General features: G+C 40.5%; 1 protein-coding gene across 4 annotated transcripts in view; it reads left to right on the forward strand.

Annotated features, from left to right (window-relative positions):
* cfap65 (cilia and flagella associated protein 65) overlaps window positions 1-23,327 on the forward strand; it is a 340,657-nt gene that overhangs the window by 89,387 nt on the left and 227,943 nt on the right. For all 4 annotated transcript variants that reach the window (XM_022246076.2, XM_022246058.2, XM_022246112.2 and 1 more), the window contains exon 5: window positions 2,818-3,017. In XM_022246076.2, the coding sequence (XP_022101768.2) occupies window positions 2,818-3,017 (200 nt within the window). The remainder of the gene's footprint in view (window positions 1-2,817; window positions 3,018-23,327) is intronic.

The raw sequence follows: 23,327 nt of genomic DNA on the forward strand, positions 1-23,327 counted from the left end.
TTGGGCTCAGGTTTTCAACTCTTGGGCTGGAGCGTGTCAACAGGAATAAATTCTACGAGGAGCTTTCATGTCAAAGCATGGCTGAAGTTTCATAATTTTCTTGTATTTGATCTCTGCTGTTGGTAGTGTATGGCCAAAGGGGTAACCCTTCCTTATCAGTAGGACATGCTAGTTGAAGTTATTCATGGGGAAAGGTGCAATTTTCAAATGCTGATTGTACATTCTTCTGTTTGCACTATAGTAGAAGTGTACATGTACAGTGTATGTATAGGCAGTTTGTGCACATTTGCTATTGGCTGACCTTGATGATTTACTCCCCATAGCACAGCCAGTGGACTGTTTTTTCCAATTTATTTTCAAAAATTGAGTTTTTTGGAACATTCTCAACCATTCAGCATTGTTTCTGTGTCAGACTGTGAAAAAGGGGTGTATATAAAGGGTGCAGTGTCCCAATTCAAGGAAAATTCTCCGCCAGGCTGAGGCGCAGAAAAAGTACCCCCCAGAGATTGTTTCGAAAAGAGGTGTCTGTTTGGGCCAGGAAATGGTGGAATTGTGTCAGTATGGCCCAGGATCATCTCTATAGATTCAGGGGCACCCATCTGGGGGCAAAGCAGACGAAAATTAGTCAGAAGAGCCCCAGGAAGGTGAGGGATGTCATTTGAAAAATGGCCGCTGGGAGGGCTTGGCAACATTCACTTTTGGGGGGGTGAGTTTGTTTTGGGCGGATAATTAAAAAATCTATTGGTTAACCTACTAAAAATTGAAAATCAAATGAAATCTGAAGGACCAAACAACACATTGATTTTTGTTTGAGAGGCCTCAGGGACTTCAGTTGCCTGCCATGGGGCTCCAAACTTGGTTGATTTTACACTATTTTCAATGGAGCTTGAATTAGTTCAGTGCACCCTATAAGAGTCGATTTGCAATTGGTGCATTCCATGAATGGCCTGCAGCAATCCCATTTGACCTCTTCATTATGCAGACACAGCTGCCTTGTGTTTTAATGCGACACTGCACAAGGTAGCAACAAGATGTGTAGTAATCAATAACGTGTAGTCTGAATGAACTATAGAGGAGTTGGATGATCCGCTGGATAAATGGTGCCAATTCAGATCTGCTGGGTGTTGGGAGGCCAGCATTGACACCGCTATCAAAGCGATAAAGCGATCACAAGGCAGGGCTTTATACATATAGTTAGAAATAGGATGTATAGTTTGGGAAAGAAAACATAGGAAAAATCTGTCATACATCTTGGTTTCATTTCATGGTTTCAGAAATGATTGTGACGAACGATTGATATCTAAGAACAATGATGCTGTTAATTTCTACTCTAAGACACTGTCATTTCTGAATGATAGACAACTTGAGTGTCCGTGTGGGCTTTGCAGAATCCTGGGAGCGTTACTGTTTATTTTTTCAAATTTCCCATTTCAAGTTCCAGTTTTTAGTTTACACTTTTGAGTTTACGGATTCCAGTTTCTAGTTTCAAATGAATGCCCCAAAAATTCAGACTTTCAGTGAGCAAATTCCTCAAAAATTCAGACTTTCAGTGAATGCCTTGAATGAAAGCCTGAAAATTCAGAATGCTTTGAGTGAATACCTTGAATTAATGACTTGAAAATTCAGACTTCCTTAGACAAGGAGTGAAACTTCATTTTATCGTCACAGTTCGGTATTGCTTAGAAACATCTGGAATCACCTATTTTGGGAAAACAATTGAAATGTCAAGATGTCTGCGATCTATTGTTTTTTTAATCCATTTTTTGGGAAAAATAGTTGATTCTTTGTTTTCCCTTAAAACTTCACTGATTTTCATCAACTGAACAAAACTAACCTCTTTTGATGCAGTGTATATATGTATTTAAGAATGTAAGAAATCTCCAATTTCTCACAAGGATTCCAATTAGGCTTGTAGTAAACAAGCCTGACATAAATGGAATGTAGTGGCCAAGCAAAGTAAACTTTCACTAGTGTCTGTAGTGTATGTTGAGGGTCCAGCTTTTGGCAAGCATGTGGAAACAACAATGTTGCAGTTAATACAAACACTTGGCCAGAGACTTAACCTCCAGCATAGCTTTGTATACATGCGACCTTGCCTCCACGTACATGTATTTCAAATCACTTAAACACAACGTTTACCACTGTTTTTACCTCTGTGCAAAACGTTGATACTTATAAATATTACTGGTGCACTCAAGAAAATGTCAACTAAAACTTCGAGCTTGTTTGGAAGACTGACACGTACCTTATAGTTGAAATCAGAGTTACAAATTCATTTATTGTGATGATTATGTCCTCTTCAGAGTTTGATTCACAAAAAGTCTCAACCCTGTGTTTCTTCAGCATGTTACCATGCAGCTGGCGGCCAATGCTGCAGGCACGATGATTGATTTTGGAGTAAATCAAAATTATGTTATGCAAAAAAAGGAAACAAACAATCTATTTCAGCTACATTAGCAATTGTTATAAGCCATTTTTCTAAGCCATGACGTTCATGCATTGATCTTTGTCATGGATTTTTAATAAAGTACGTATTTTGAGCAATTTAGGTATTCTATCAGCAACATCACTGGGCACAACACAGAGCACAAAAAAGTCGATATTGCCAGCATAATTAATTCAGCCTTATAGTGGCAGACTATTGAAATTCAGAGTGGGAGTGAATAACGAGAAAATTCAGTCTTTGATCGAATGAATAACTTGAGAATTCAGATTTGGAGTCAATAATGCAAAAATTCAGACTTATGTGAATTATTCTAAAAGTCAGATGTTGAGAGAGTTTTTCAAGTAATTCAGTCTTTTCACTTTCCTTTATAGTGAATTAGCAACCCGTTTTGCTTGGTTGGTGTCCCAGCCATTTGTACTTGAGCCATCTGAGGGAACTCTTGCGCCTAAAGCCAAATGTACCATCCTGGCTACATTCAAGCCGATGTCTGCCTTGGTTTATGAAACAGTAGCTGAATGTCGATATGGGGAAGATTTGTCACACAAGAAGACTCTTAGATTGGAGGGTATTGGTGAGTATAAATATTTCAGACTTACCTTATGGCCAATTTGACAGTCAGGGTTCAAAATTAATTTCAACAGCATGTCATAACAGGAAGTAGGCAATTTGTTTCTAGTTGTGGGACCCCCTCAAGAAGCTACCTGATAATTTTCAGAAATATTGTTATGCTCTTATAGAACAAGAATATAAATTTTGCCAGAGATGAAAGTTGCACACTAATGAGTATTTATTAATTAACTTTTCACTTCTAAAAAAAGCAGACGAGGTGTATACAAAACCGATGGGAAATTGATTTGTTCACAAAACAAATGGCAGAGGGATAATATTGGGCTTCAAGTTTAGTAAAAAATGGCTGCTTTCATGGATGGATGACTTTTTGCCCTCTTGATTATTCTTTACTAAATATCAATTTGATAGAGATTTCCATACATGTAGCTTACTTGCATGTGTTCCATTTGCTTTTTAAATGTGTTGAGAACAGAGACAAGTCTTGAAATTTTCCGCATCAGAGTAATCCTCAAAGTAAAGTAAATGAGACTTTTTCGACAAAATACAAATCAATTACATATAACGGTTTGCCCGTACCCAACGTATATTAATAAGCACTGTTTTTTTGCGTTGGGGAGATGTTAATTATATATAACGGTTTGCCCGTACCCAACGTATATTAATAAGCACTGTATGCTTGCAAACCGTTATATATAATTAACATCTCCCCAACGCAAAAATACATCATGAAAATAGTTTGCGGTACCCGCTGCTTCATTTGACTCGGACCAGCCAGCCGACCCCGGCAAGCTCGGTGGTCGAGTGGTTAAGACATCTGCACTAGTAAGCAGGAGGTCGTGGGTTCGAGTCCCACCCGAGTAAGCTTGTGAGGCTTTTTTCGCAAGCTCTCGGACAAGCACTGAGCATACAGTGCTTATTAATATACGTTCGGTACGGGCAAACCGTTATATATAATTAACATCTCCCCAACGCAAAAATACATCATGAAAATAGTTCGCGGTACCCGCTGCTTCATTTGACTCGGACCAGCCAGCTGACCCCGGCAAGCTCGGTGGTCGAGTGGTTAAGACATCTGCACTAGTAAACAGGAGGTCGTGGGTTCGAGTCCCACCCGAGTAAGCTTGTGAGGCTTTTTTCGCAAGCTCTCGGACAAGCACTGAGCATACAGTGCTTATTAATATACGTTCGGTACGGGCAAACCGTTATATATAATTAACATCTCCCCAACGCAAAAATACATCTTGAAAATACAAATCCATTATCAATATTTGACTTTTTCACAGTGTCAGGACCCATTCAAATCACATGCACATAGAAATTTGGTTGTGGGACATTTTTAAGTTGTAAACTTCTATTATATATTTCTGTACCTTCTTGAACAATTTGCTTTCCTTGGAAGATACACTGAATGTTACCTCACAATTTCTGTGGGCACAATACAAATGTAATGAGCCAGTCTGGTATTCCAACAGTGCATGCCCTGTGCAAGACTATTCGGGAACAGCTGCACACGCATGCGATAGTCTGTTCTATCAGCACAGCCATACGCTGACTCGCACACGATCTTAGCTTTTTTAAATTCCAAATTGGCTCGTTGTTATTCCATATTTGAAATTACAACGGACTTATACCTGTACAAGATCCTTAAATGATTAATTTTGATAACAAAATTTGTTCTGACTGCTTACAATGTTTCAGTGCACAATAGTATACTGAATTTATACATAACCTGGAAAAAGGAATTATTTCAATTCCAAGGTTGAATTGAAAGGCTGGAAGATAAATACGCAATTACTCATCTGTGACCTGACACTCAGTTACTTTAGAGGGAAGGCCTTTCCTTTTCAATGACATTAAAAAATCGGCACAGTGTGACAGAAATCTCTGAAACTTTTTAAATTTTATAATCCCATAACACTATTGAATGAGCTGAGGCTGTTGCATTAAAAACCACATTTATGTACCCTGTCCGAACTGAAACTTTGCAAAGCTGCCATCCATGAGGGCATTCTACTTGAGGTTTAATAGCAAGACATCATGCGCACCAAAAAAAGTAATGAGGGCCTGTTTTAGAATAGCAGTTATACGTTAATGTGTCTTCAAAGGACAAGAGTTTTGCATCAGTGGGATACACTCGAGTAAACCTTTTGTGCATTCATTGTAACTAAATTAAAATAACAACTAGAGATATGTTTGTCAGCAGACAAATGCACTGTTTTGGCTTTCACATGAACAGTCTTTGTTCATGTCAAAGATTCATATTATATAAACGTTTCATCAAAGTACCAAACTGAAGTCAATGATCGAACAAAAATTGTGTACAAAACCAAAGAAAATGATCCACATCTTTAATCATGTCACATCACCCATGATAACGTCAACAGGATTTAATTATCATCTGAGGACATCATCACATAAGTTTATTTTTTGTCTGTAACAAGTCCTTTTCTAGCTTTCTGTTAAGTTACAACCAAATTGGACATGCACTTCAAGAGATACAGTGCTTTTGATAGTCACCTTTAATGTCATGTGACCTGTCACAGATCATCATAACATCAGGTCATTTTCTGTCTACACTTCCCTTTCTGGATATCTGCAAGGTTTCAACTTGATTGGACATGTATCTCATAAAATATGGAGCTTTGAAGGGTGCCCCTTTAATGTCAAGTGACTTGTCAATTGATGACATCATCATCACATCAGGTTAATTTGGGTCTAAAACCCTTCCCTGGCCAGCTGTATACAAAGTTTCAACCCAATTTGACATGTACTTCCACAAAATGTACATGTATAGTGCTTTAAAGAGTGCACCTTTAATGTCACAAGACCTGTCACCGGATGAGGTCAGAATCACATCAGATCAATTTTGGTCTAGAACCCTTCCCTTTCCAGCCATACACAAAGTTTCATCCGAATCAGATACGTACAGTCAAACCTGCACAAAAAGACCGCTCAAGGGAAACAATAATTGCGGTCTTTTATGGACAGGTGGTCCTTCTGTACAGGTTGATTATACATGTATTTGCCCAACCTTGCCTCAACACGGGGTTTAGAATACAAGTGTTAATGTATTCAGATAAACCTGCCTCAGCAACCATTGTTATGTTATGTCTGTGTACATGTGGTTCTGTTTCCATTTATGTAAGGGTGTGTTAATATTTGCACATCATATAAAATATAATATTTTAAGGGATTTAGGAGGTTCAGCTTGTGAGAATTAGCTAGGCAGAAGTGCATTTCCAGCACGACGGGGACGTTTCTCACATAGTGAAAAAGCTGTTGGGTTTGATGCGGCCCAGTACGGGTAGAACAGGTTCAGTTTTTGTTTTTTTGTTTTTTTTTCCTTTTTTTTGGGGGGGTGGCTTCTTTTTCAAACTGGCTTACAACTTTGCAATTTTGTAGGCTCTCTGCTGCGACCTTCTCCGTGTCCATGCAGGCATTGACAAGAGAACTAGACCCTTTCAAGACTGCAAATGCCTTCATGTCATTCAGAAGGGCGGCAAACTGTTCGTAGTTCTTGATGCTTGTGGAGGGAGCTTGTTCTTTGTCTTCATCTGCATCGCTGTCAGGGTCTTCTGCATTCTCGTGAAGGCGCTTCTGCACATCACTCATGGAGGAGGCTGGATCATCATCTGAGGTTGGCAGTTCTGCATCAGTGTCAACCAGTTCCTGAAGGGAAATGTCCAAAGTCTGATGACAGGCAGACTCCAGTGCCTCATCTTTGGTTGCTGTGGTTTCCTCATCTTCAGATGGTACATCTTCTCCAACTCTACATCGCTTGAAATATTTCTGGATTGTCAAGGCATCAACATTTTTCCATGATTGGTCTACCCAGTAGATGGTGTGCAAGACATCTGTTTCCTTCATCAGTTCAGGACTGGTCATTTCTTTGTCTCCTTCCATTTTCTGCAGGATACTTCTCAGTTGCTTCTTCCAGAATTTCAGTTTCAGTGCTTGAATGATGCCCTGGTCCATTGGTTGTGTCACTGACGTGGTGTTCGGGGGGAGAAAAATCAGCTTGATGTTCTTCAGCTGCAGGTGTGGATGGCTCATGGCCATTGTCCAGCAACATGATGATTTTTCTCTTGTCTTGTCCCATCTTCTTGTCAAGCTTTCTCATGTACAGCTCAAAGACATTGCTTGTCATCCAAGCTTTCTTGTTGGCGTGGTAATCCACAGGAAGATCTGCTCTCAAGTCTACCGAAGCACCTTGGCTTGATGGACTTCCCAATGACTAGCGTTGTTCCTTCTCTTCGAGGGCGTTAGCGCACAGCATTACTGTGCTGCGCTCCTTCGATCATTTTCCACCAGAGCAATCTACCCCCTTGATGTGATGTGTGGAATCAGTGGAAGCTTTGAAGAGGAGGCCAGTCTCATCCATGTTGTAGATGTCCCGGAGGTCATAACCAGAAGTAAGTCCCGGAACTTTCTTCATCCAATCCTCAACAGTGTTGCTGTCTACGCCGCCTTTTTCACCACTCATCTTCCCGTAGACAATGTTGTGGCGCTTCTTGAAAGACTCCAACCAGCCATTTGATGCCTTGAAGTCAGAAACCCCAACTCCTTTGCGATTGCCAGTGCCTTTTCCTGAAGGAGAGGTCTGGACACGGGGAACATTCTTGCAGTGCAATCCTTGAAATACTCGTACAGCAAGGCATTGATCTCTTCATGACCCGTCTTGCAAATTTTCCTCTTGCGATCAAGAGGAGCATTCCCCTCGAACTCTTCAAGCTACTCACTCTTCCTCTTGACAATGTTCTGAACTTGAGTTTTACCGCATTGGTTTTACCCCAATGTTCAGATTGTCGATGATAGCATGACAACTCATATTCTGATCATGCATCTTGATTGCTTCGATTTCAGAACTAACTTGCTTAAGAATAAACAGAAGTGCTCACATCGGAATTAATTATTGAACGCGACGTGATGCACTCGCTCAGCTCAAAGGTTAATCTGTAGCTACAAAAATTAGAAAATAAATTACGTTTAAAAAAATGTTAGAAGCAATAAATTGACGAAACAAAAATATATATGCGCTTTTTCATTTATTTTCTTTCTTAAATAATCAAACTTATAATAAAAGATAAGTTTAAACAAAGACTAATATTAGATCTGGGCAAACGATGCTGTTGGTCACAGGTCATGCATAATATGCATGCTGGCCGTGCCGCGGTATGTGCGTGTGATGCATGCCGTGCGATCCATGCATGGCCAGCCTTGGATTGATTGATATGTACGGTATTGAAACGATTGTGTTGGAAGCATGGAGCAATAAGGGGCATTGTGGATGCGATTTAAGCCCTAGATTATAATTGAAGATGTCCTGGAAATATTTTTTCTTGTTGAATCATTAAGCTGCAGAAGTGCTTTGTGTCGACTTTTCTTTTAAGTGAGTAAGGGACGGGATCAAAAAATACAGAGACCGTTCGCATGCATGCGAATACCAGGAATGCATTCTTTTGTTCAAGCTACCTCCACATTGCACGCGTGAGAACGACCATCCCGTTCCCTCGCGTTCCTCTACAACAAAAGACCTGTCACAGTCTGTGCACACAGCAAGATGTTCTGGCCTCCCTGGTGGCACAAAACCTATGCGAAGAAATTGTGAAGTCCCCAAAACTAGAATGGTGTTCGAACAACCGTCCATGGATTTGCGAACAGCGAACAACGGGGACAATTAAATGTTGGGCCACTCTTTTGCTTAAGACATTTCTTTTTAATTCTCTGAAGTAGAGCACTTAAGCACTGCATTCCACAAAGTAATACTTTGCTTCTTATCAACAAAAGATATACATTGTATAAAGTTTTAGAGAAGGTGTTTGTTATTGAGTAGAAACATCTTTCCAGCCTTTGAGGTTTGCGGATCGATCGCGCCATTTTCTTTCGGTATGTGGAGTCTGCCAATACTGAACTTGAAGAAAAAATATTAGTGCTTACGATGTCAGCACTCTTCACACTAGACTTAGGGGAAGGATTTTGAACCCTACCAATCGCATTATTTTCATTCCAGGTTGTATCCCTCCCTATCACAGAGTATTATTGCCTTCACAAATTTATTCTACCATTTCAGAGTTTTGTCATTGAGATCTAGGCAAAAACATTTCAGCCCCCAACTTGCTGCTCTTTTTAAAGACTTTTAATCTTTACCTTTAAGCACCTCAAGCAAAGAGAATATTCCTGCCTTTGCACATTTAAAAAACCAATCCAACAATACTTGTGCTTCACAGGTTTGAAGAATCAGAATTTGCTGAACGTTTAGCGACTGTTCAATTTGCCATTTAACCATTTGGCCAAAACCAAAAAAAATAAAAGCCGCCGCATGTCAGCTCTGTTTCCGCCCAACAAGTGAGTTTTTAATGCATGTACAATATTTAGCTCAAGAACAATGCATTTGTGGTTGTCCAGGTGTATGCCGGTGTGCTGTTATTGACAACATATGACTTTCCAAGAAAATAAAGAGAGAACGGAGGAGAAGTTGTTGCAGTTTATCACTGTGTAATTGTAAGAAATATATTCATTTGGGCTGTTCAGCAGAATATTTTTCCTTCCAAAAAGGGGAATAAGTTTTGTGGAAGAACTTGTTTATAAATTTTAGGCCTGGAAAATGCTATTTTTCATAATTTAATGTCAAGAGAAAGAGGTGAAGGAACATTATTTAATTCATCCAAGGCTGTACAACAAAGTCTGGCTAGCGGCCAGGTAAAGTCCTGGCAGAGGCTTGAAGGGGCCGAGGATTTCCCATGGTGATACTCTTTCTTGGCAACAGTGGCATAACTCTGAGACTGCGCAAGTGTACCGTATCCTAACAATGGCTGCTTTACTTGCTAAGAATCAACTTGGTAATTGGCTGAGGATTTATGATCAATGAATCTGCCCCCAAGTCTTGACTTAAGATGTTTCTATCGACCGCTATCACGTGGGGTGATAGCGGTTTGTAGGTAGACTGGTTCCTGTTCCGTACTCACTCATCCGGCATGATTGTCCAATGAGGGGCTTGCTATAAGTGGTACAACGAAGTCACTTACGAACCGGATTGCACCAGTCTATGGACGCAGTATCGGTTTTTGGTATCTGGTTCCCAGTACGAATTGTATGTTAATTATATTGGTTATGTATAGAGGTCACTGACTACTGGAGAAACTATTGTTGATGCGTTGATGATAGGTACTAGGTACAATGTACTCGTTGTTCCAGCACACAATGTGGGACTCCAGGTGCGAGTCAGAAGCGACTTTGGGGTTTATTTGATTCCAATAAAATAATGTTACATTCATGACAGACAAAAGGTAAGGCTTTGAAATCAAGACTTTGTTTTATGTTCTTTAATCACATCAGAAAAACAAGGAACGTGTACATATTTTAACTCGCCCGCCGGACAACTGAGGGAAGTGTTTTGACTCGCCCGCGACTGTTTCCACTCGCATTTGGCTAGTGGGCAACCACTAAGGGGAAACCCTGACTGCATTTTTTTTGGAGCATCCATCCCAACCCATCAAATATATTCATTCTTTCCTCCTTGGCATTTTTTTCTGTCCAAACAAAGACGCAGTCTTTATTTGTTTTTCCTGTACTTGTTCACATTTTTTTCCTTATTCCAATCACCCAACCCATCAAAATATATTATTTCTTTCCTCCTCAACATTTTTAATCCAAACCTTGACCACAAGGGTTTTTATTAAGAATGTATAAAATGTGGGGAGTCAGTAGATCAAAGGGACAGAATGAGAATTTATAAGAGGGAAGAAAACAAAAAATCTTATCGGACCAAACACTGTTGACACTTTAATACTCGGCCAAAGCTCAAGAACAGCTTGTATGCATGTTCTTTGCATTTTTGTTGTGACTCTGCCATTCTCGCATGCACAGGAACGGCCAATAAACATAACGATACTCTCTGAATCACTCATGCAAGGGAACGGGCAGGAACACGTTTTGAAGTGCTCTTTGGAATGGGGGTGAATGGTAGGGCGTGTAGAATGAAAGGGAACACGTGCGAACGGTCTCTATATCTTTGATCCCGTCCCTAACGCTAGGTTTCTAGCCGTCCTAGCCCCACCTCGGCTCAGCCAATCGTAGCTTATTATCTTGGCTCTTTGTTAGGGGAGTTAACATATGGAATTCCTTTGAGGAACCAACAGAATCATTCTCGGGCATGAAGAAAGGAATGCCAATCAATAAAGCTGGGCTTTCTGGGGGCCTGACCAGACCAGTACAGTTCCCTTCCAGTATAAAGGACACTTTTCAGTGGTCAAACTTGGTGGTCCGCTGATCTAATAAAACTGGTGGTCTAGTGGGCCAGTTGAAATCTGATGTCTTTTATGTCTTCACTAACATCTTTCAATAATCTGTGCTCACATTAAAATGCTTGTTTTTATATGCCTTTCTTCTTACATTTGCCATGTTTGAAAAAAAAAAGTTATTTTCACGAGTTCTGATTCATGTTTCGCTGTTGCAGCGGTGAGATCGCGCTGCATGCAAAGCTCAATACATAAAACGGACGTGCTCTGGTTCCCACCACGCCCATGCAACAGAATGCTTGATAGAAATGTAGGAACCAGAACCAGTCTGTAGTATACATGTAAATGTCCTGAATGTACATGTACTGTACTAGTCCACTCTGCATTGGCTGTAGACGTCACGGATGAAGCCCTAAAGGGCGCAGGTCGAAAAGACATCGATGGTATAAGAGGTTTTATGCAAGTTAATTCACTGAACTTGGCCTCTTATTTATGTATGTATTTTCTGCATTCATGAGTTTAAGGTTGTTCTGCTCGTGGCACAATGGTCGCCTGAGTAGCACTGTGTGAATTTTCTATATTTTTCTTGTGAATTGCTGAATGTAGAAATTTTTACATAGATTAAGACAGGTGTTAATTACTTCTTGAGATAACTTTGGAAGCTGTCTCTCTATAGATGCCATTCAATCAGCACACAAAATTGTCCCCCAAAGTTAACAAAAGAAATTCTGACCTACCGACCCTATTTTTGACAGGCATAGCACAACTGTCTTGGACCCTGATAAAAGACTGTATTGGAGTAGGCATAATATAGAGTCCTGTGTAAAAGGAAACTAGCGACATACTGGAATTTAGAGCGAGGCAGTTATTCAGAGTTGAAGGATTTTATGCCTTCTAACAGATCAACATTTTAATCATAACAATTGACAAATGACATGAATTATCAGCCAAGTTGTGTGGTAAACTGAACAGCAGTACATTAGTCGGTAATTTTCCATCATACACCGACGACAGACGTACTCCAAGGTCTTTAATCTTTAAACCATAATTCAGTATTCTTTGTAATAACAATAACCGATGTATACAGTGGTATATTGGTAACATGAATAACATAACAGGAATTATTTCTATCGCTTGAGTATAAAAGGAACTTCTTACAAGAATGCTTCATATATATTACAAGAACACATTTTGCAAGTACATGTACATGTACAAAACCGGTAATATCAAACTTTTATTAAGTCACCTAGACCTAAATCAGAAAATACTTAATTTAAGAAATGACTGAAATTCTTCAAAGATGTCACTAAAGTTTTTGCTCATGGATGTCTTGATTAATGGCAAACAGCCATGCAGAATGGTTGAGACTACAGTGGCAAAACAGAACAAAAACTGATCTGTTTTTAAAAGAAATCAGACTTTTGGATCTAGAAAACTATCCACTTCCCAATATGAGAAAGGTCTGATCTGGAGCCACAAATGTACAAAGCCCTAACATTTATGACAAATTCCACATTTTCTCGCCAGTGGGTGAACTAAGATGGCGGACATTTCAATTTGGATTATTCGCTGTACTGACGGCTGTTGCATGACTAATATACGGGATACTTTGTCATGTAATTCTCATTTAATAAGGTGACCGCATTTAACTGTAAAATTGTTCACTTTATTGAAAATGGACTGGAATAAAACATGTTTAAATTTCAATTGTATCTCAAAGTTTTCTCGTCTCACAGCAGCAGTAGCCCTACTATTAAATTCAAAAGTCAGTTTAAACTTTGGTTGTGGTGAACTTTACTATATCCTTTTGATAAGTGGGCAGGGGTGGATCATACAATGCACCTGGGAGGGGGAACTTATCCCTGTCGAAGAATGATTTAAAGAAGCGTGGCATCAGTCTTATTTTAACTTTACCTTTCTTTTTTACATGTAAATGCCGGCAGTGGCTCTCTGGGGCTGAACAACTTCCCCCAAAAGAAAGGCGCCCCCTATTTTTCTTTCTCCCTTGTCTTTTCTCTCCTCTTGTTAAACTGGGATGGGCAGATTAATTTTAATAAGAATTGGTGGTGCTCTCAAATGTCTCACCCGGAATGCCAATCAACAAAATGCAGGAGCAACAACATTTCGTTTTAGGACAAAAATGGTGCCAAAATGTCAAGCCGCGAAGTCTATGGAGACTTCTGATGGAAAGACCTAGAAACGTGCGGGGGTTTCCCACTAGTGGCCTGATACATTTATTTCGTCTTGGGGCCAAAACTTCTGTAGAAAAGGTCAACATTCCTCTAAAGCACCCTTTTTCAAGATATCTGCAAGACTTGAACCTGATCGAACATGCACTTTGAGAGATAAAGGGCCTCAAAGAGTGCACATTTAATGTGATGACGTCATCATCACGTAAGGTCAATATTCCTCTAAAGCACTCCCTTTTCAAGATATATAGGAGATTTGAACCCGATCTGACATCCACTTCGGGAGATATAGGGCCTTAAAGAGTGCACCTTTAATGTCACGTTATTTGTCTCCTGATGATGTAATCAGCACAGCAGGTCAACATTCGTCTGTAACACTTTCCTTTCTAGTTATCTGCAAAATTTCAACGAGATAGGACATGTCCTTTTCGAGGTAAAAGGCTTTGAAGTTCATGCCAAGTCAAAAAAATTCACAAAACTTATGGGGGAAATAAAATATTCAAAAATCAGTATAAAATAAGCTGATGATGTCATCGTGACAACATTCATTCTCAATAAATCTTGCATCAGGGTCATTGTTCGCTATCACTTTGTCAATGATCCAATATTGCAAAAGTTACCAAAAATGTAGCTCGAAAACGTGTACAAGGTCAATGGGCCATAACCTCATTTGCAGAGACACCGCTCCTTTAAGTTCATGTCACGGGATTTGCACTTAAACTGAACAAGTTTATGAAATATTATTTCATATTCGCACTCCTAGGCATATTTCAAATCAAATAACAGACTCTAAAGTACCTGATTTCTCTTTCGTTCCTATAGTAATCTTGAGCCGAAGTAAGGGACTACTCGTTCACTAGTTTTAAGTAGAGAAACGTGTAAAAAAACCTAAGGGGAAAAATCAAATATTTAAAAATCAGTATAAAATAAGGCGATAACGTCATCATGACATAATAAATTAAGCTTTAATTTGCATCAGGGTCTTTGCCAGCTGTAACTTTTATGACAAATGAAGATCGATCTCTAAGTAACCAAAATTGTGCCTTGAAAACGTGTACATGTACAAAGTCAATGGGCTAAACTAAATATGTAAAAATCAATAATAAATAACTTGGTGAAATCATCACGATGTAATTATTGTAGTATTATCTTTGCCTTCAGGTCTGTGTTTGGTATAACTTTGATGAGGATCAAAGATAGTCAAGTTACCAAAACGAAGCCTTGAAAACGTGTACAAAGTCAATGGGCTGAAATAAATATTAAAAATTCAATAAAAAATCATTTGATGACATCATCATGACATCTAGGCACATCTTTCAAGGAAGGTCCTTCAATGATGTAAGTTTAATGAAGGTCCGAAATTGCAAAAGGACCAAAGTGATGGTGGAAGAAACGTGCACAAAACAAATGGGCTTTTGGTCAGAAGAGGAGGAAGAAGGAAGAAAAAACTAGAGGTTTTGTCTGTCTCAAGGACAGAGCAAAGGGCTTTTTTGCATTTTCTTTTTTACTTCAGAAAAGGGCATTCCTTCATTTGAGACATCACCACATCAGGATTTCTCTTATTCAAACATCTATCCAAGAGTTCCCAAAGTTCTTAACGGAAGCGAGAAGTTACTGTCCAGAAACTGGACAAGGCATCGAAAGTGGTAACCACTGTGCCCAAATCCACATCGACCCTGTCGACAGGCAAGGCTAAAACAGGCCTTGAATGCCAAGACCACTTCACTCCCAAACACAAAGGGGACTGCAGCCGATGGTGCGATTGCGATTACTCAGCTTGAAAAGCTGGTTGAGAAAGAGGCAACCGACAACGAAAAATTCAGACAGACAATTATAGCGGCCTTAACAGGTCGTGCGGTCCTTGCGAATGACGCAAGCACTCTTCCCGCTGAGGACTGCACTGATATGGATTTTAAGAATACAGATTCTCAGGATTTGGCTACAGCTGATGATGACTACGATGGTTATAGTACCTTGTCAAGTCCCAGCACCACTTGCTAACATGAACAAGCGACTCATCCTGCTGGACATGCTGGCGGAGCAAAGAATCCTGACAAACATGACAAAGGCTTCGCTGCAAGTTTTGCTGTGGATGCAGAAATTGGAGATCCGATCCAACATGATGTGGCTAGTAGCCTTAACTTTGCCTTGGTCGAGAAACTTGAGGAAAAGTGCATTCAGGACACAGTCCAAACTTACAAGCACCCCAAAAATTGTGAGGCTCTTGTAGTGCCCAAGGTCAACCCCCAAATCTGGGAGAACATCAATGTCCACTTAAGATCACGTGATCTCAAACTTCAGCGGGTCCAGAAACCCCTGATAAAAGGTATCGCCACCCTTGCAAGAGCTTGTAAGGGACCATGCTCAGTAGAGCAAACACATGCCTTTCTGCTTCTGGCTACAGCCAACTTTGAACTTAACTGCCTCAGGAGAGAACTGATTAAACCTGACCTGAATCCCTTGTTATGCACATCTGTGCAGACCGTCGAATAAGGTTACATCTCAACTGTTTGGCGATGAACTGGGGAAACAAATCAAAGAACTTCAGGATGAACAAAAGGCTACATTTGGTGTGTTGAAACATGCGAGGCCAGGACAAAGTCGCAACCGATACCAGCCATATGCAAAGACCACTGCTAACAGATTTCAACTCCAAACTGCATTGGTGGGATGGAGAAGCAGTTCAAATCCTTTTTTAGGGGTAGGCCACAGCTCAAATTTCAAAGGGAAACCAAGCATACAGCGGCAAAACCAGGTGAAGACCAGGCCCAGTCTGCAGAGACAGGAATTTTCCAAACTGTCCCCCGCTCCTGCCACAGAATAGGCCAAGATGAGCCACACAGCAATGCAGAACAGGTGGGTGAGTCTCCTCACGTGCCTCTCAGCCCTAATTATTGTGGTCCAAATCTTGCAAGCCCCATACATGTGGTAGACTCAGTCATGACAGTTGGGGGTCGATTGAGGTCACATACCAGTGAGTGGGAAAAATTAACATCGGACCAAACTATATTACAAGCGGTATCTGGATACAAATTGGAATTTGTTGATGAGCTGGAGGGACTACTTCCTCAAAGTAGCCCACCACGACCCTACAAATTGAATGTTGGTGAGGCATCGTCAGTTGATACCAAAATACAGAACATGGCCAGTTCATATCAAACATTTTCACTCGGTCAAAGAAAGATGGTGGCCACAGGATGATACTGGATTTATCGGAACTAAATCAGTGTACTGTATACAGACACTTTAAAATGGATACCTTTGATGTTGCCAGAAATCTAGTGACCCCACATTGCTATATGGCCTCACTTGACCTACAGGATGCCTATTACTCTGTTTCCATTGCAGAGGAATTTCGAAAATTTCTGAAATTTCGTTGGATAAACCAACTCCCTCAGTACAAGGCCTTGCCTAATGGCCTAAGATCTGGGCGACGCTTGTTCACAAAGATCTTGAAATCCCCCTTTTACTAAGCTGCGAAGTATTGGGCACATCAAAACTGGTTACATTGATGACACTTTTCTGGTGTCACGATCAAAAGAGAGCTCCGCAGGCTGCTCAAGACACAACAAAGCTCCTGGAAAACCTAGGTTTTATTATTCTTCATCCTGAGAAGTCCGTATTCACACCTAAACAAGAGTTTGAATACCTAGGGTTTATGATAAGCTTTATGAATATGGAAGTTTGATTGCCAGGAAGTAACAAAGAAGAAGTGAAAGCCGCTTGCATCAATTTGCTTGCCCAAGAAACATACAGTATCAAAACAGTCGCATCCGTTCTTGGCAGACTCGTAGCGACTTTTCTTGCAGTGCAATACAGCCCCCTTTACTACCGAACTTTGGAAAGGGGAAAAAGACCATTGCCCTCAGAAACAATTTTGGTCACTTTGACCGGCAGATGAAACTCTCCAGGGCTGCTCGGAATGAGATTAGTTGGTGAATAGATACTATTGACACCGCCTTTTCCAAAATCACTTGGAGGGCACCTGACTTACAATTGCCTCGGATGCGTCGAAACAAGGATGGGGTGCTACAGATGGCACCACTGCTATTGGAGGCCGCTGGAAGGACACCAAAAAGTTGAAAGCTGCCAATAATAGCAACTACCTTGAGCTTTTGGCTGCATTCCTCGCCATGAAATCCTTTTGTAGCAAACTTCACTCTGTACATGTCAAACTCAATCTTGACAACACTTCTGCTGTGGCCTATATAAATCACATGGGAGGCTCTAAGTCTCCAGACTGCAATGAGCTAGCAAAGGAGCTATGGCTTTGGTGTATTTCTAGATTGATATGGGTGTCAGTTTCTCATCTACCTGGAGTTCAAAATGTTACAGCGGACAGGAAATCCAGGCAATTTCAGGATGAGACAGAGTGGATGCTAAACCGAGAAGTTTTCCAAATACTTTATGAAGAATACACACCCAAGGTGGATCTCATTGCCTCAAGGCTTAATGCTCAACTTCGCAGATATGTCTCTTGGAAGCCTGATCCAGGGGCAGAGGCAATTGATACCTTATCCCTCATTTGGGACAAATCAGGTCTTATGCTTTCCTCCCTTTCTGTTTGATTGGCAAACGTCGCCAAAACGTATGGGAAGACAAAGCTGAGGGCATGATGGTCATTCCAAAATGGCCAACACAACCTTGGTTTCCACGCCTGCTACATATGTCAACCCATGACCCAGTTATTTTGCCAAAATCACAGGCACTACTGACACAGCCAGGCAGTGTATGAGTACATCCCTTACATGATAAACTAGATTTGGTTTGTTGCAGGCTGTCCGGAAATCCATTGAGAGCACAGGAGTACCAGCAAAGGCTACGGAAATTATCCTGTCTTCATGGCAGCAGTCAGCTAAATGACAATATTATGGATACATTGAGAGATGGATCAACTTTTGGGGTCAACGACAGAGTAATCTGATGCAGACAGATGCAGTTAAAGTTGTAGCTTTCTTAACTTCATTGTTTGAACTGGGACTGGGTTACAGTTCTCTTAATGTTGCCAGGAGTGCAGTGGCATCATTCGTTGTGCTAAAAGATGGTGCTAGTGTAGGTTGTCACCCGATGATTACCCGATGTTTGAAAGTTGTTTACACACTTAGACCACCAGCACCACGTTACAGTCACATTTGGGACGTTAAACTTGTGTTTGATATGCTAAGGAAGTGGGCACCAGCAAGTACTCTTGATCTCAAACACCTCACCCTAAAATTGGTCATGCTGATGGCACTCATTTCGGCCCAGCAGGGGCAGACTATTCATAAACTGAACCTAGATCACAGGTCTTGTAAAGGAAGCTCATTTTTCTTCCTAATCAGGGACTTAGTTAAGCAAAGTAGACCGGGACACACTGGGCTCACAGTCATACTTAAGGCATACCCCACCAATAGACATCTTTGTGTATTTGCCTACCTCAAACACTACCTAAGCCGCACTAAAGAGCTTCGGAGACAAAGCAGAATGACATCAAACTAGCTTTTTATCAGCTTCAAGAAGCCTCATGCTCCAGTGAGCAAAGATAGAATTGCTAGATGGATCCATATTGTCATGAGCCAGGCTGGAGTAGACAACGAACTGTTCAAACCACATTCCACTTGGGCAGCCTCCACCTCGGCAGCCAATAGGCTGGGAGTACCACTCCCAGAAATTCTGAGAACTGCAGGATGGAGTAAAGAGGCTACTTTCCAGAAATATAATAAGCCTCTCACAATTCAGCAAAATAATTTGGCTGACACATTGTTGCAGGAAAGTTAAATGGGACTTTTATTGGAAGATTCTCTATGCTGTTCATTCTGAGAGTGCGGTTACAGCAAAACAGAAAACGGGGTTGTATTTAATGAAGCCTTGGAAATAGTGACTTCATTGATTTAACACCGTATCCAACTGCCTTACTTAGATTACAACCCGAAGTGTGTAGCAGAATATTTACTCTATCCTTGTGCATGCATGTGTATTAAAAAAACAAAAACAAAAAAAACAAGTTCATGTTTTACAACTCGGCTACAGGAACAGTTACCAACTTTATGTAGCATCGAAACATTAAGGCTGGTTGTTTTCTTTTTTTTGTCACATTGACATTTTGTATATAATTTCCTTTAAAGTGAAGTTCAAAATTACTAAGTTCTCATATTTATATTTGATCTACTCAAGTGGAATGTTGACAGAAGTGACACTTGTGGTATTTACCTTGGTTTGCACGAATAAACCATTAGGATTGTTGTATTCCTATAAAGTGCCTTAATTAAAAAAACCTACATGTGGCTTTATGGGCTTTAAAGTCTCACGGAATCTCTCTCGCAAGATTTCAAAATAAAATGGAAAGATTAAACGAGAACTTTCCTGTTTGAAGTTTAATCTTGATTTTATGAGAAAGGTCAAGGGAGACATTACGTGCCCTCTGCTCCCACCCTTCTCTCGTCAGGTAGTTCGCAGGGTAGGCTCTCTATAACATCTTTTCTGTTATTCAAGACATGATTGGCATTCATCAGCCCATATATATTTCTTTGAATTATGACCGCACATGCGCAACTGGAATCTCACGTAATCTCTTGCTAGCCCTTTCTCATAAAATCAAGATTAAACTTCAAACAGGTAAGTTCTTGTTTAATCATTCCATTATTCATCCAAAGAGCTCCCTTTGAAGGTAAATGCAAGGTTTGAACCCAATCGAACAAGGAGATGTAGGGCCTTAAAGAGTGCACCTTTAATGTCACGTGACTTGTCTCCTGATGACATCATCATTACACGAGATCAATATACCTCTAAAGCACCCCCTGCTCAAGATATCTGCAAGATTTGAACCCGATTGGTCATGTACATTAGGAGATATAGGGCCTTCAAGAGTTCAACTTTAATGTCACATGATTTGTCTCCGCGTGACGTCATGATCACATACATGTTTAAGGTCAATATACCTCTAAAGCACTCTCTATTCAAGATATCTGTAAGATTTGAACCCAATCGGACATGTACTTCAGGAGATACAGGGCCTTAAAGAGTGTATTCTCTGTTCACATCGGTCTGCAAACCCTGCCTTATTTGCATAATAATAAATATGCATTGTCACTCTAAAAAAAACAAATTCTTTGATGTTATCTAACAACAATAATTAATTGGACATTTCACATTTTCTGTGTACAAAATTTAAGAAAAAAGATTGCAGGACCACTATAGATGACATCTGTTGCACTATCCTGAACATTTTGGTGCAAAAATGAATTTCACTTTTGATAACTGTGACTAGAAGTTGTACTGTATGATATACACTTCGAAACTACTCTGACATTCATCGGCAAACAACGCCATGTGGGATCTGCAAGTTAACCCCTTGACGACGGGAATTTTTTTCTGAAAGCCAACTCCGAGAATTCCAGCATCGCTTGGCCACGAAGGCTGCCGGCCAAACCACAAATTCTCGGTTTGTGGCCCTGCATGCTCTGCATGCTTTGAATTACACAGTGAAAAGGCTCATTGTTCGGTGGCATGTGGCTCTACTCACGCTTCCACATTCCCGTTGCCTCTTTTCAAAGTGGGGACTATTGTGAAGCTGGCGATTATGATGCAAATTCAGCCTTTTCATTTCTTGGCAACACACAAAGGCCAATCACCATATATACAAGAGCCTTCTTTCACCTTGTTCGCTTAAGCGCGGGCCGAGAATAATAGCTGAAAAACAGGTTGAGGATCTCAATTTTTACGGCGGCTCTTACTGTCAGCCGTTGCAAAGGGGTTAAGGAGAATTTCATGGCCGGAACTTTACATTCATTTACTCTAATTTGAGGTATTTCAGTTTATTCGTACAGTTGGAGATTGACCTGTGTGAAACCATGCTCATTTATTTTGTTATTTCTTTACCCAGAAAGCTCAGACTTTTAAAACTTAAAATGTTTCTGAGTTCAGAGTTAGCCGCACACCAGAGAATTCGAAGACAGTTCAAAGTTCAGATGTAGTATGAGTCAGACTGTTTCTGCCATGCGTAATTATTTCTTCATGTTATGGGTATATTCACTCACACATATATATTTAACAATAAATTTGTATATCATTCATGTGTAACATGTTTCTTTTAGATCGAATATAAGGTCTGTACACCATAAGCAAGATTCTGCTGTCAATTGGTTGTACTTCCCGATGGTCCAGGAAGTTAAATGGTTACACTGCAATCTCTGGATTTGGACAATTTCCAGACTGATAATGCTCAAATAAAGAGACCAACTTCGTAAGGGGAGTAGCCTAGTGAAGTGTAAAAAGAGCTTTCAAGAAATTGGAAGCAGTATGACACCAACTCATGCCTTTTTGGGGGAATAATTCAGTTACTCCAGGCTACTCGAGTTTGATGGGAGTAAAGTCTGCTGGGTTGGCCATTCTACTCAGGGTTCTCAGGATAAGAACGATGTATTGAGGCAAATGCAAATGAACATGCCGTTTCGACTTAGCACATTTTTGTTTTCCTTTTCAACAGTGAAAGCGGGACATTGTCCACATCATAAAAATACAGAAATTATTCTATTGGTATGGTTAAGAATAAAAAACATACATTTATACTCAAACTCAAAAAGAAGGAAAGCGGGCTAACCATTTTGAGTGTGTGTGTGTATGCCACAGCTTCGATATGGATTTATTCACAAACTCTACCGGAATACCAACATACGTATATTGGGCAAACCGGTACATGAGGCAGCACCTGCGGCCACCTCGCATAAAACCATGTACATGGAGCTGAATCCTGTACAAACGTGATACCCATGACCACGAGAACTCCCCAAGGCATAAGTTCCAAGTAAACGCCAAAACTTAAGGGCGTTAGTCAAGAATGTCAATGATACCCACGATCACTGAGTCGAGAACGTCCAAAACGGCTCTCGATTTATTTAATACCAGACACAATATGATAATTAGTTACTATCAACCTAAAGAACGCAAGAGTATAGTATTTACTAATGCTAGTTTTTCATGCACAACATAAAGGAAGAAACTTTTACGTAACCCAGTACTTGTTTTAAGAACTGTAATAAGTCAGTAACTTACAGTATCATGCAATCTAAATTTCCCACCACTGGGACATGCGGCCTGGTGTAGCCTGTGTGGAACGTCACAGGCTATTAATAAGATACACACGTGTACTGGTATTAATAAATTGAACTATGATGTTCAACTCCCCGTTGTCATGCCGTGTGGCACATCACGGCACTTTAGACAATTTAACTTACAAAGCTCAAGATTTAATTGATGTATAGACCAGGTACATTGTAGCTTATCATTTTTTAACAAACAACTGGTGTTCCATTCTTATTCCATATAAAAAAACTGCCACTCGTGGGAACCGCGACCCATGGAAAAAGAACAGAACACCGATGAGGACTCTCCGACAGGGAAGTTTACAACATGGACAAAATGCAGCTGAGCAGGTTTTCCCAAAAGATACCACAACCCACTGATGACAGATGGACCCCGTCCTTCCTGAAGAGGATTGCCGCCAACTAAGTAAACTGTGGATGGTCAAGCACTCTTACCCCACATTGTCGGCATTGTGATTTAGCCCATCTGTTAGCTGCGCGACGAAACTGCTCCAGGGACTCGTGTCACTGTGCAGCATAATAAAAAAGGTGCGGCAGTATCCTGGACCAGACCCTGGCGTCTGGAAATTGTTCGCATAAGTGGGCGATTGCAATCACTATCACCTGTTGGAGAGCGAAAAAATTAAGCTGCACCAAGTCATTCGTACCTAGATGAAAAATAATTACTGTAGGATTCGCTCTCCACTCTTCCCTTTCCATATTACTTGAATATGAATGCCCATGTCAAAAGCAGCCCATCGGATCAGGGAATCGCCAACAATCCACGCACATAGAGATCTCGATGCTGGTACATGTATATGAGTAA

This window comes from Acanthaster planci, linkage group LG03 (genome assembly GCF_054643075.1).
Source record: "Acanthaster planci isolate LZ-2023a linkage group LG03, COTS_SCS, whole genome shotgun sequence".
Classification (NCBI taxonomy): Eukaryota; Metazoa; Echinodermata; class Asteroidea; order Valvatida; family Acanthasteridae; genus Acanthaster; species Acanthaster planci.